The 12564-nt window shown below is 37.1% G+C and overlaps 1 protein-coding gene across 1 annotated transcript in view; it reads left to right on the top strand.

Moving 5' to 3' along the window:
• Positions 1–12564, top strand: part of LOC111150744 (coagulation factor V) — a 57891-nt gene that overhangs the window by 17105 nt on the left and 28222 nt on the right. The window contains exons 4-6 of the mRNA XM_022508323.1: positions 912–1133; positions 2505–2670; positions 11587–11764. Coding sequence (XP_022364031.1) covers positions 912–1133; positions 2505–2670; positions 11587–11764 — 566 coding nt within the window. The remainder of the gene's footprint in view (positions 1–911; positions 1134–2504; positions 2671–11586; positions 11765–12564) is intronic.

The following is a 12564-nucleotide window of genomic DNA, read 5'->3' as shown; positions in this document are numbered from 1 at the left end:
TGAAATTCAAAACCCAAGCCAAGGATGGGAGCTAGGGTTGGAATCTCCCACCGAGCACATTAGCATTTTCCCAGTTACCGTGAGCACAAAGAAGGAACGAAACTCAGCTTTTATTCTGTTTCCATTACTTTATCCATAAAATGCTCCTCGTGGCTGGGCATAATGAAAATTTGCCCATTGCATTTAAGGAGAGTCTATGCCCCACAGAGTAATTCACTGCATTGTCATTTAAACGATCAACAAGTGGTTAAAGAAGCGATCAAGAACTCCTAAAGCCTCTTCACATCTTTCCCGTAGGCAGAGCTCTGACCTCTGTCCAGCTGAGAGGATTAGACCCCTGAACTCAGCCTTACCTGATTAGACCCGATTAGGCCCCTGAACTCAGCCTTACCTGATTAGACCCGATTAGGCCCCTGAACTCAGCCTTACCTGATTAGACCTGATTAGACCCCTGAACTCAGGAGGCTCCGGTGACGCCTTCTGGCTGAGTGCAAATTGATTATAGAGTGACCAACTGCCCAGGCTCTCAGACGGCTTCCCCAGTTTCAACACTGAAAATACTGCGCCCTGGGAAACTCCTCAGTCCCACATAGACCAGGATGATTGGTGACCTACTTGGTTCCCTCCTTGGCCTAATCCCTTAGCAATCGATCCTTGTGTTTCTGAACTAACTTTGCTCATCTCCAGGCTCTGTTGTTAGCTCTCGAGCACCACTCATTGCCGTGAGCTGTGACTGCTTGTTTGCCCAACACTCAGATGTCTACTCTGCCAGGGCAGGAGGCACAGCTAGAGGGTCTGTACCCCCAGAAACAATAGCTGATGCACAGCAGGTGCTCAGTATGTATCTGGTGAGTGAATTGTTTATTACAGAGCGCTGACTGCCTGTTGTACCCCCCACCTCTCCCTCTCAGATATCACAGTTTGTGCCCATGACCACATTAGCTGGCATCTGATTGGAATGAGTTCTGGGCCAGAGCTGTTTTCCATTCATTTCAACGGCCAGGTCTTGGAGCAGAATCATCATAAGATCTCGGCTATCACCCTTGTCAGTGCTACATCCACTACTGCAAACATGACTATGAGCCCAGAGGGAAAGTGGATCATATCTTCTCTCATCCCAAGACATTTTCAAGGTAAGAAATTCTTCCAACAGTTTTGCTTGTGAGTATACGATCTTTCCACCCCAAGCACGAATTCCCTCATTCTCCTTTGCCTTTTCAAGCCACCCATGCTCCAGACATAGTGCCTTCATCCTGAGAACAGAATTTCATTGTTCTGCGCTTAGACTTTAACACATTAGTTGGGATAGAGGATGTGGAGGAATTGACAAAGATTTCCTAAAATGAGGCAAAAGCTGAAAAGGGGTCTACTTCCTCAAAAGGAGAAAAAGGGAAGGAAGTAAATGCATACATAGAGTTATTCTTCTTTGGGCTATTTAGTATTCAGCTAAAGAAAAAACCTAAGTGCTAGAACAAATCAAACATCTGCAAATTTATGGAAGCACTAAGTTACAGAAAGCGCAAAAGATTGAACATGGAAAGATTATCTTTTATAACAAGGTGGACACAAATCCTGGCACAAAGAGGAACCCAATGGATGTACGTTGAATAGAAAAAGCATAGTATTTAACCAGCTAAGGAGTGGACTTTAAGGAACATCGGTAAGTTTTGGTAGGAAAAAGAATCAGCCCAGGCTGTTACACAGTATCTTGTAAACAAAATACCTAATTGTTCTATTACACATTGTTGCTTTAAAACCGTTAGGAATACCCCTGAAACAAATAATACATTGTATGTTAATAATAAATAAATAAATGTATAAATAAATAATAAATAAAACTGTTGGGAAGAGGGTCTGTGTAAACAGACCAAAATGTAAGTAAGTGATATCACTGCAGGAAATAATTTTCTTACCAAAACAATGTATGTAAAAGCCAGACACATAAAAAAGAGACACTTCAATGGGACCATTTTGTTTTCTGTTTGCACTGAGCAGTCAAAATTATATTCAAAGTCATGAAATTGTCACAATACCCTTGGTAGAGTCCCCAATAATAATAAAACAACAACAGCAAAACTAACATCATTGACATTAAGCAATATGTATATTAACTTGTTTAATTCTTAACAATGATTTTATACAGTATGTGCTAGCATTATCTCCATTCTACAAATAAAGGGACAGATGACGGGAAAAATGAGAAATCAACAAGACTTAAGTCATAAGATTTTAAGGATCTGGAAATTACATTTTTTTTCCTCTGAAAGAAATGAAATGTTTTCATGTTTTTTCTTTAACCCATCTTCTCTTTCCTTTGCTTTTAATTCTTACCCCTTTCTCTACGGCACTGAAAGAGCTGCAGACCAAAATGTTCAGAAGTTGTCTGAGCAGCACTTTTGCCGTAATTACGTAAATCTTCCACAAATTTATTTAAAAGATATACATTTGGGTTGGCTGTAATTTCTTCTTTCAGATCCTTTCATTGCCTTTGTATTCTAATTCAGCTGGGATGCAGGCTCACATTGACATTAAAAACTGTGCGAAGAAAACCAGGAATCCTAAGAAATTAACTCGTGACCAGAGGCGGCACATGAAGAGGTGGGAATACTTCATTGCTGCGGAGGAAGTCATCTGGGACTACGCACCGGTAATACCAGTGAATATGGACAAGTGAGTTCTGGGGTTCTTACCACTATGTGAATGAAGGTTCAGGGGTCTTAGAAGCATGGGTGAAATGCCATGAGTTGACTGCTCTCAGGGGTATACATGCATTGGATTCAGCTCTTTTTGTCCAAATCAATCTGGAATGACTCTAAACTCCCCATGGGAACTCAGCAGCATGAGAGTAGTAACAGTAGTACTAGTAGTAGTAGTAACAATAATAGTAGTAGTAGCAGTAGCAGCAGCATCAACAGCAGTGGTAGTAGTGGTAACAGTAGTAACAGTAGGAGTAGGAGGAGTAGTAACAGCAGCAGCAACAGTCTTACTAGTAATAGCGCTACCCACTTGTTGGATGCTTGCTATTGCCAAGCACCATGTGAAACATTTGCTATGAGTTTTACTTTAACTCTCCAAGTTAGAAACAGCTTTTACTTTATTTTGTAGATTAGAAAAGGTGTCAGAGAGAGTAAGAAATTTGGAAATTCAAATAATCTTAACACTTGAAAAATGCTCAAGTTCACTCACAATAAGAGAAGTGCAAATTAAACTCCACTGAGACATTATTTTCCACCTTGCAGACTCCCAAGACCTGATGACATAATCTGTTGGCTAGGCTGTAGGAGACAAGCACTATCATATATTGTTGGTGGGACAATAATCTGATACAGCCAGTCAAGAGGACGATTCGACAATATGTATCATCATTACAAACGCACGTGCTCACAATGATAAATGCATGTGTCCTCGGACCCAGCAATCGTGCTCTGGGAATTTGCTATGTAGGTGTATCGTTCACATATGAAGTGATGTATGTACTGGATACTCACTGCTGCACTGTGAGTAGTGGCAATGGTTTGAAAACAACCTGAAATGTCCTTCAGTAGGAAATGAGTTTAACAAATTATGACACATCCATATGATGGACTACTATGCATCGGTTTTCAAAAAAGGACGTAAACACTCCCTATATACTAGTATAAAAAATTCTCCAAGTTATGTTATTAGATTAAGAGGTCAAGGGAGGTAAAAATGGCAGAAGAGGAGGTCCCCTGCCCATATCCCTCCACAGCAAGAGTAATTTGACAGCTATCCACAAACAAAAGTACTTCTGTGACAGCTTTGGGATCCAGGTAGATTTGAGAAATTGCAAGACCTTCCTAACAGAAGCCAAGACCAAGGAAGGATATTTTGAGAAGGCACGTCATGCTTAGATGGTAGATTCACTGATGATGCTCCCAGCTACAAACTTGGAAGCAACCTTGTCCCATTATGGACTCAGCTACTGCCCCACTTGACCTTGGTCTTGACACCAGCATCATTTGCCAAAGGACCTAGAAGTCACACCTGACCATGACCCTGAAGGGTGGCCTACAGACCTTGGATGGTGTATGGATCTTAAAGTGGCCCTGTAACCAGCTCCAGTCCTGGAATAGTCCTGCCAGCTCAGGGACTTTCAGGGAATCCCATCCATCCATGCCCCGGAGGCTGGTCTGCAGACCTCAGTCCCATTGCAAATCTTGAAGCATCACTGTAACCCAGCTCCAGCTCTCCCAACTGCAGTCTTGCCCACCAAGGGATATACTCAATGACCTGATGGGAACCTTCTCAAGGACCAGATGGGAGCCACACCCATCAAAAAAACCTAATAACAGCACTGCCATTTCCAGACTCCACTATAAACCTTGAAATAAGCCACTATCTCAGCACTAGCTCTACTGACCAAGGTCCTAGAGACAGTCGTATCTGCCCAGAGACTAGACAGGATCCATGCCCACCTGACCCCCTGGTAAAAGGCCCACTAACCACAGATGCCACTCTAGGTTCAGAAGCAGCCACATGACCTGGTTCCAGCTTCACTCAGCTGTGATCACAGAGGCAATCCCAGCAGCCCAGAGACTTGACAGGAGAAGGTCTTTACCTGACAAAATCAGTCAGTAAAGACCAGAAGAAGGTGTTTACTCCTTCAAATATACATGAATACAAGGCTACACGAATCACAAAAAAATCAGGCAAAAATGACACCATAAAAGGAAACTAATAAAGCTCAAATAACCAATGTGAAAGAAATCGAGATCTACAAATTGTCTGACAAAAAATTCAAAACAATCATCTTAAGGAACTTCAGTGAGGGACAAGAGGACAGGTAGGCAAAGAAATGAAATCAGGGGGGCGCCTGGGTGGCTCAGTCGGTTAAAGCCTCTGCCTTCGGCTCAGGTCATGATCCCAGAGTCCTGGGATTGAGCCCCGCATTGGGCTCTCTGCTCAGCAGGAAGCCTGCTTCCCCTTCTCTCTCTGCCTGCCTCTCTGCCTACTTGTGGTCTCTGTCTGTCAAATAAATAAATAAAATCTTAAAAAAAAAAAAAAGAAAGAAAGAAATGAAATCAGGAAAACAATGCATGAATAAAATAAGTGTAACAAATAAATTAAAACCATAAAAAATAACCAAACAGAGAACCTGGAACTGAAGGATATAATGACAGAATTTTAAAAATTCAATAGAGAACTTCAGTAGCAGACTTGATCATGCAGAAGAAAGATTCAGCAAACTCGAAAATAGGTAATTTAAAATTATTTAGTTATAGAGACAAAAAAGGAGGTGGAGAATGGAAAAGAATAAAGAAAGCTCACATGACTTATATTTACCATCAAATATATGCATTATGAGAGTCCCAAAAGGAGAATTAATAAAGGGGCAGAAAGCTTATACAAAGATAATGACTACAAAGTTCCTGAATCTTGGGAGAGTTATAGACATATAGATTCATGAAGCTCAGAGGACTTCAAGCAAGATCTACCCAAAGATCATCCTGAGATACATGATAATCAAGTTGTCCAAAGTCAAAGACAAAGAAAGAATCCTGAAATTAGCAATAGATAAGCAACTTGTCATATACAAGGGGACCCGCATAAGACTATCCACAGATTTCTCAGAAGAAATCTTACAGGGTAGGAGAGTATGGGATGATATACTCAAGGTGCTGCAAGGAAAGAAAAAAAAAAAAAAAAACCCTCTGCCAACAAAGAATAGTATACTACACTCAGCAAAGCTTTTCTTCAGAAGTGAAGAGATTTCTTCAGAAGTGAAGAGACATTCCAAGACAAAGAAAGGCTGAGGGAGCTCAACATCACTGGCCTGCCTTACAGTGCCAAAGAGAGTTCTTCAAGTTGAAATGAAGGGACTCTAAGTAACAATATGAAAACATGAAAGTATAAAAGTTTCTGGAAAAGGTAAATATATAGTCTAATTCAGAATACTCCAGTACTGTAATGGTGGTATATAGTGACTTTTAATTTAAAAAAAAACTTTAAAATAAAAATCTAAAGGCAAAAGTATTAAAATAACAAGGCTAAAATACTTTGTTAATGGATATACAATATAAAAAGATGTAAAGTGTGACATCAGTAGCACAAATTGGGAGGGAGTAGTAAAAGTGTAGATGTTTTTATACAATTGAATTTAAGTTGTCATCACCTTGAAGTAAGCTGTTAGAACTATGTTTTATGTGAGCCTCATAATAACCACAAAGCCAAAACTTCTACCTCTAGTAGATACACAAAATATAAAGGAATAAAAACATGCAAATACAAAAACATCAACAAATCACAGGAAAATAGCAACAGAGGAAGAAAGGAACAAAAGAACTACAAAAAAGTCAAGACAACAAAATAGCAATAATAAGTCCTTACCTATTAATGCTTATTGTAAATATAAATGGATTAAATTCTCTGATCAAAAGATAAAAGAGTAGCCAGATGGATAAAAAACTAACATCTAACAATATACTGTCTACAAGAGCCTCACTTTAGCTTTAGGGCACATATGGGTTAAAAGTAAAGGGAGACAAACCATGAGAGACTGTGGATGCTGAGAAACAAACAGGGTTTTGGAGGGCAGGGTGTGTGGGAGGTTGGGTGAGCCTGGTGGTGGGTATTGCGGAGGGCACGTATTGCATGGAGCACGAGGTGTGCTGCATAAACAATAAATTCTGGAACACTGAAAAGAAATTTTAAAAAATAAATAAAAATTTAAAAAATAATAATACATGATAAAACAAAGTAAAGGGATAAAAATTTTCCATGCAAATGGTAACTGAAGGAGAACAGGATTGGCTATACTTACATAAGACAAAATAGACTTTAAGTCAAACTGTCATAAGAGACAAGGTCACTATATGATAAAGAGGTTAATTTTTTAAGAATTTATAACAATCATAAATACATATATCCCTAACATTGGACCACTTAAATATATGAAGTAGATATGAATGGAAGTGAATGGAGAAATAGACAACAACACAATAATAGTGGGAGGTTTAAATACCTCACTTTAAACAATAGGTAAATCATCCAGACATAAAATCAATAAGGAAATAGTGGAATTGAATAACACTATAGACCAAGTGGACCTAATAGACATGTAGAGAACAATTCATCCAACAGCAACAAAATACATATTCTTCTCAAGTGCACATGAAATATTCTCTTGGATACATCATATATTAGGCCACAAAATAAGTCTTAACAAAATCATATCAAGTGTCTTTTCTGAGCACAGTGGTATGAAACTAGAAATCAATAAAGAAAGAAAATTGGGAAATTCACAAATACTTGAAAATTAAATACACTTTCAGGAATGGTAAAAAACTTATCTAATGGGAAATCAAAAAAATATCATGAGACAAGTGAAAATGAAAACACAACATACAAAAACTTCAGAATACAGCAAAAACAGTCGTGAGAGAAGTTTATAGAAATAAATGCCTATATTAGAAAACAAAGAAAGTTCTCAAATGAAAAACCTAACTTTGTACCTCAAGGAGCTGGGCAGGGAGAAGAGCAAATTAAACCCAAATTTAGCAGAAGGACTGAAATAAAGATTAGAGGAAAGATAAATGAGGTAGACCCTGGAAAAACAATAGAAAAGATCGCCATACCTCTGAAGCAAATAATACATTATATGTTAATTTAAAAAAAGAAGGAAAGAAAAAAGGAGGATCAAAATAACCAAGAGCTAGTTTTTTGAAAAGATAAACCAAACTGACAAACCTTTAGCTAAACTAACCAAGGAAAGAGAAGATTCAAATACTTAAAATTATAACTGAAAGAGGAGACATTATGATCGATATCACAGAAATGCAAAGGATCTTGAGAGACTACTATAAACAATGATATGCCAACAGATTGGATAGTCTAGAATAAATGCATAATTTCCTAGAAATATACACACTACCAAGACTGAATCTTAAAGAAATAGAACATCTGAACAGAGTAGTAACAAGTAAGAAGATTGAATCATTAATTAGAAATCTCCAAATAAAGAAAAGCTCTGAATCACATGGCTTCCCAGATGAATTATATCAAACATTTAAAGAAGAACTAACACGAATCCTCAAATTCTTCCAAAAATTGAAGAAGAGGGAGCGCTTCCAAACTTATTTTACAAGCCATTCTCCTCACATCAAAGCAGATAAGGACAATACAAGAAAAGAAACTGAGAGCCCAATATCCTTGTTGAACACAGATGCAAAAATCCTCACCAAAATATTAGCAAACCAAATACACAGCACATTAAAATGATCATACACCATGATCAAGTGAGATTATCCCTGAGAAGCATGAATTTTTCACCATGCACAAATCAATAAATGTGATAAATGTGATATACCACATTAACAAATTGAAGGATAAAAGTCATAATAGCAACCCAGTTGACGCAGAAGAAACAACTGATAAAATTCAACATCTTTCCATGATACAAATTCTCAACAAGTATAGAAGAAATGTACCTCAATATAATAAAAGCCATATATGACAAACCCAAAGCTAACATCACACTCAAAGAAAGCTGTTTCTCTAAGACAGGAACAAGACAAGAGTCCCTACCATTTTTAGTCAACATAGTGGTAGAAATCCTAGCCAGAGCAATCAGGCAAGGAAAATAAATAAAAGACATCCAAATTGGTAAGGAAAATATAAAATTATCTCTCTTTGCAGATGATATGATTTAATGTATGGAAAAAAGTTTACATTCCACCAAAAATCTATTTGAACTAATAAAAGAATACAGTAAGTTGCAGGATATGAAATCAACATATAAAAGTCAGCTGTACCTATTAAACTAATGACAATCTATCCAAAATAGAAATGAAGAAAACAATCCCATTTCAATAGAATTAAGAATAATAAAATGTTTAAGGAATAAATTTAACCAAGGAGGTGAAAGGTCTATACACTAAAAACTATAAGATATTGATGAGAGAAATTGAAGAGGAGACAACCAAATAGAAAGATATCCTATGTTAATGAATTGGAAGAACTAATTTTTAAAGGTTCATATTAAAGCAATCTACAGATTCAATACAATCCCTATCAAAATTCCAATGGCGTTTTTCACAAAAATAGAAAAAACTATTCTAAAATTCATATAGAACCACAAAGGATCCTGAATAACCAAACAATCTTGAACAAGAAGAGCAAAGTTGAAGGCATCGCACTTTTTATTTCAAATTCTATTACAAGGCTGTAGCAAACAGTATAATCATGGCATAAAAACAGACACTTAGACCAATGAAGCCAAATAGAGAGCCCAGAAATATATAGTCAACTAATCTTGGACAAGAGCACTGAAAATACACAATGGGGGAAAAACAGTCTTTTCAATAATTAATGTTAGAAAAACTGGATATCCACAGGCAAAAGAATGAAATTGGACTCTTAGCTTATAGCATATACACAAAAATTAACTCAAAATAAATTAAATATTTAAAGATAAGACCTGAAACCATAAAACTTCTATGAGAAAACATAGAAGGAAAGCCCTTTGACATGGGTCTTCCCAATGATTTTTTTGGGTTAACACAAAAAGCACAGACAACCAAAACAAAAATATACAAGTGGGCCTACATCAAACTAAAAATTTTCTGTATGCCAAAAATAAATCTCAATAAAACAAAAAAGCAATCTATGGAATAAGAGAAAATATTTGCAAACCATATCTCTAATACGGTGTTGAAACCTAAAATAAAAATAGATAAAAAATAAATTAAAAACTCAATGGCAAAAAAGAATAATGAGGAAAGGCAGTGCTGACTCACTGACTGGCTCAGTCAGAGACGCATGGGACTCTTGATCTTGGAGTTGTGAGTTCAAGCCTCATGCTGGGTGCAGAGATTAGTTAAAAATAAAATCTTAAAAAAATAATAAAATAAATTTTTTTAAATCAGCAAAGAACCTAAATTGACATTTTTCCAAAGAAGATGTACAATTGGAAAATAGATATATGAAAAGGTGTTCAACATCACTAGTCGTTAGGGAAATACAAATCATATCCACAATGAGATTATCACCTCACACCTGTGAGGATGGCTACTACAAAAAAGTGGTAACCAGGGTTGGTGAGGGTGTGAAGAAAATGGAACTTTGTACAGTGTTGGTGAGAATATAAATTGGTACGACCATTATGGAAAATAGTAATAAGGCTCCTCCAAAAATTAAAAATAGAAGTACTGTATGATCCAGCAATTCCACTTCTGAATTATATCCAAGGGAAATGAAGTCAATATCTTAAAGAGGTATCTGCATTCCATGTCCACGGCAGCATTATTCACAATGGCTAAGATATGGAAACAACCTGAGCATCTGTTGATGGATGGATGGATAAAGAAAATATTACACACACGCAGGAATATTACTCAGCCTTAAAAAAGAAGAAAGCCTGCCATTGGAGACATCATGGATGAGCCTGTAGAATATCATGCTAAGACACATTCCAGACACAAAATGACAAATACTGCATGAGGTGATGAGAGTGTTAATTAGCGTAACTGTGGTAATCACATATACACACACATAAGTCATCATGGTATACGTCTCAAATATACAGCTGTCAAAATCACCTCAATGAAGCTGGGAAAATGCAAAAAAAAAGTCAAGGTTCCTTTTCTTAAAGGGATGAGGGAATAAGAATATTTATATTTGCAAGTAACATTTCCATATTTATGCATAAAAATGCTCTGGAATGATACATATGAAAGTAATGCAAGTGAATATCTAGAAAATACAGGGAAGGTCAGGGAGGTGGGGTTGATGGGAAAAAATATGTGAGTGAGAGCTTTCTTCTGTAATCAAAATCATTTGAATGTATTTGCTATTCAAAAAATTTGACTGAGAAAAAGAGCAAAAAAGGAACTTGCTCAAGATTATATAATACTAACTGGTGGAACTGAGTAAGATTCCAGGACTCTGGCAATAGTGTGTGCCTTTTATTGTGCAAAATATATGCAGAAAATGAGTAAATTCTATCACAGAACTTCTGTTTTTGCAAACTAAGGCAATAAAGAGGACCAAGAGGAAAAGTGGTTCTTGTTGCAGCCCCAAGTCTTGTATCTTCCGCTACAGAAAAAGGAGGTGGTTGCTTTTTAGTTGGCACTTGAATTGGATGGATGATAGGAGGGTGAGCCCAACAGCACAGAACTCTGACTAATGAAGATAGTCAAAGCTTCCAGGTGTGGGGCATAACTTTTAGAGATCAAGAAATACCTGGGAAGTCAATAAAGTTACCATAAATTAAGTCATAACAAAGACTTGAGAAAAATTCACAGTACATTCTCTCCTTTCTTTTGGATAGACATTTTCCCAGAGACATCTAAGGTCTTTATAGTGACCAGAGTGACAGGAAGTTCTAAGTAGCTGTTTCTAACCAGGCCTGCAACTTTGTCAGTGTTGCAGGAGACAAAGGTTTCTGGTTTTCTAGCTAAAGAGTAGATATTGGGACTTTGCAGATCACATTATGAATTTATTTTTAGAAAACTAGCATTTTTAGCTAATCCAAGAGCAGAACTTCTAAACACAAGGAGTTTCAAAATCGTAAGGGGTCTTTACTTGAGCAGATGGTTTAATTTTTCTAAAAATTCATTTCACTTTAAGAAAATACAGATCTCTGCATTTGGATAATTTCTCAAACCAAATTGGAAAACATTATAAGAAGGTTGTCTACAAACAGTATCAAGATGAATCTTTCACTAAACGTATGGAGAATGATAATATCAAAGAAGATGGGATCTTGGGCCCGATTATCAGAGCCCAGGTCAGAGACACACTCAAAGTAAGTAAAAGAAATATAGAACCGTGGGAGAAATTAAATAGAAAAGACAGTTTATAAGCACTGGTTCTTTGTATTAAAAAGAAAAATATGTCCATGTAGTTTTTAATTCAAATACAACTTTAGTTTCTATGTAGTATTTGCTCTGATTTATAGCCTACCTCATAATACAAAGAATCTGAGACAATTTATCAAATTATAAAGGAATAAAACAAAGAGCCAATGTAATTGAGGTGAAGAGTGATATGGGGACAAAGAAAATAAAGCCATGGATAAGTATACACATGCCATGTGCTGCTTTTTTTTTTTTAATCTTTCTTACTTAATCTTTTTTTATTCTTTTATTAACATAGAATGTATTATTTGTTTCAGGGGCACAGGTCTGTGATTCATCAGTCTTATACAATTCACAGCACACCGTATGCTTCTATAAGGTTGCCTACAAATTTCGTCCAAAGTTTTCTAGCATCCGAGTAAAATATGTCAGGGCAAGATTCACAGAAGTCATAAACAAAACATAATTCCCCTTGATACTGAGACCGGTTTCCCCCATGGATCCTTAAAAAGAGGACGCTGTATAATACAGCGGGTAGAGTCCGTGATAGCATCCCTCCAACTGGTTTAATAAATAAGTTGCTGGCGCGCCTGAGTGGCTCAGTTGGTTGAGCATCCGACTCTAGACTTTGGCTCAGGTCCTGATCTCAGGGTCCTGAGATGGAGCCCTGCCTCTGGCTACACTCTCCGCCGGGGTCTGCTCGAGATCCTCTCTCCCCCTCTGCCCCTCCTGCACCACATGTCCACTC

This window comes from Enhydra lutris, unplaced genomic scaffold (genome assembly GCF_002288905.1).
Source record: "Enhydra lutris kenyoni isolate GAN:26980312 unplaced genomic scaffold, ASM228890v2 scaffoldscaffold24, whole genome shotgun sequence".
Taxonomy (NCBI): domain Eukaryota; kingdom Metazoa; phylum Chordata; class Mammalia; order Carnivora; family Mustelidae; genus Enhydra; species Enhydra lutris.
This window is presented reverse-complemented; position numbering and strand designations above follow the sequence as displayed.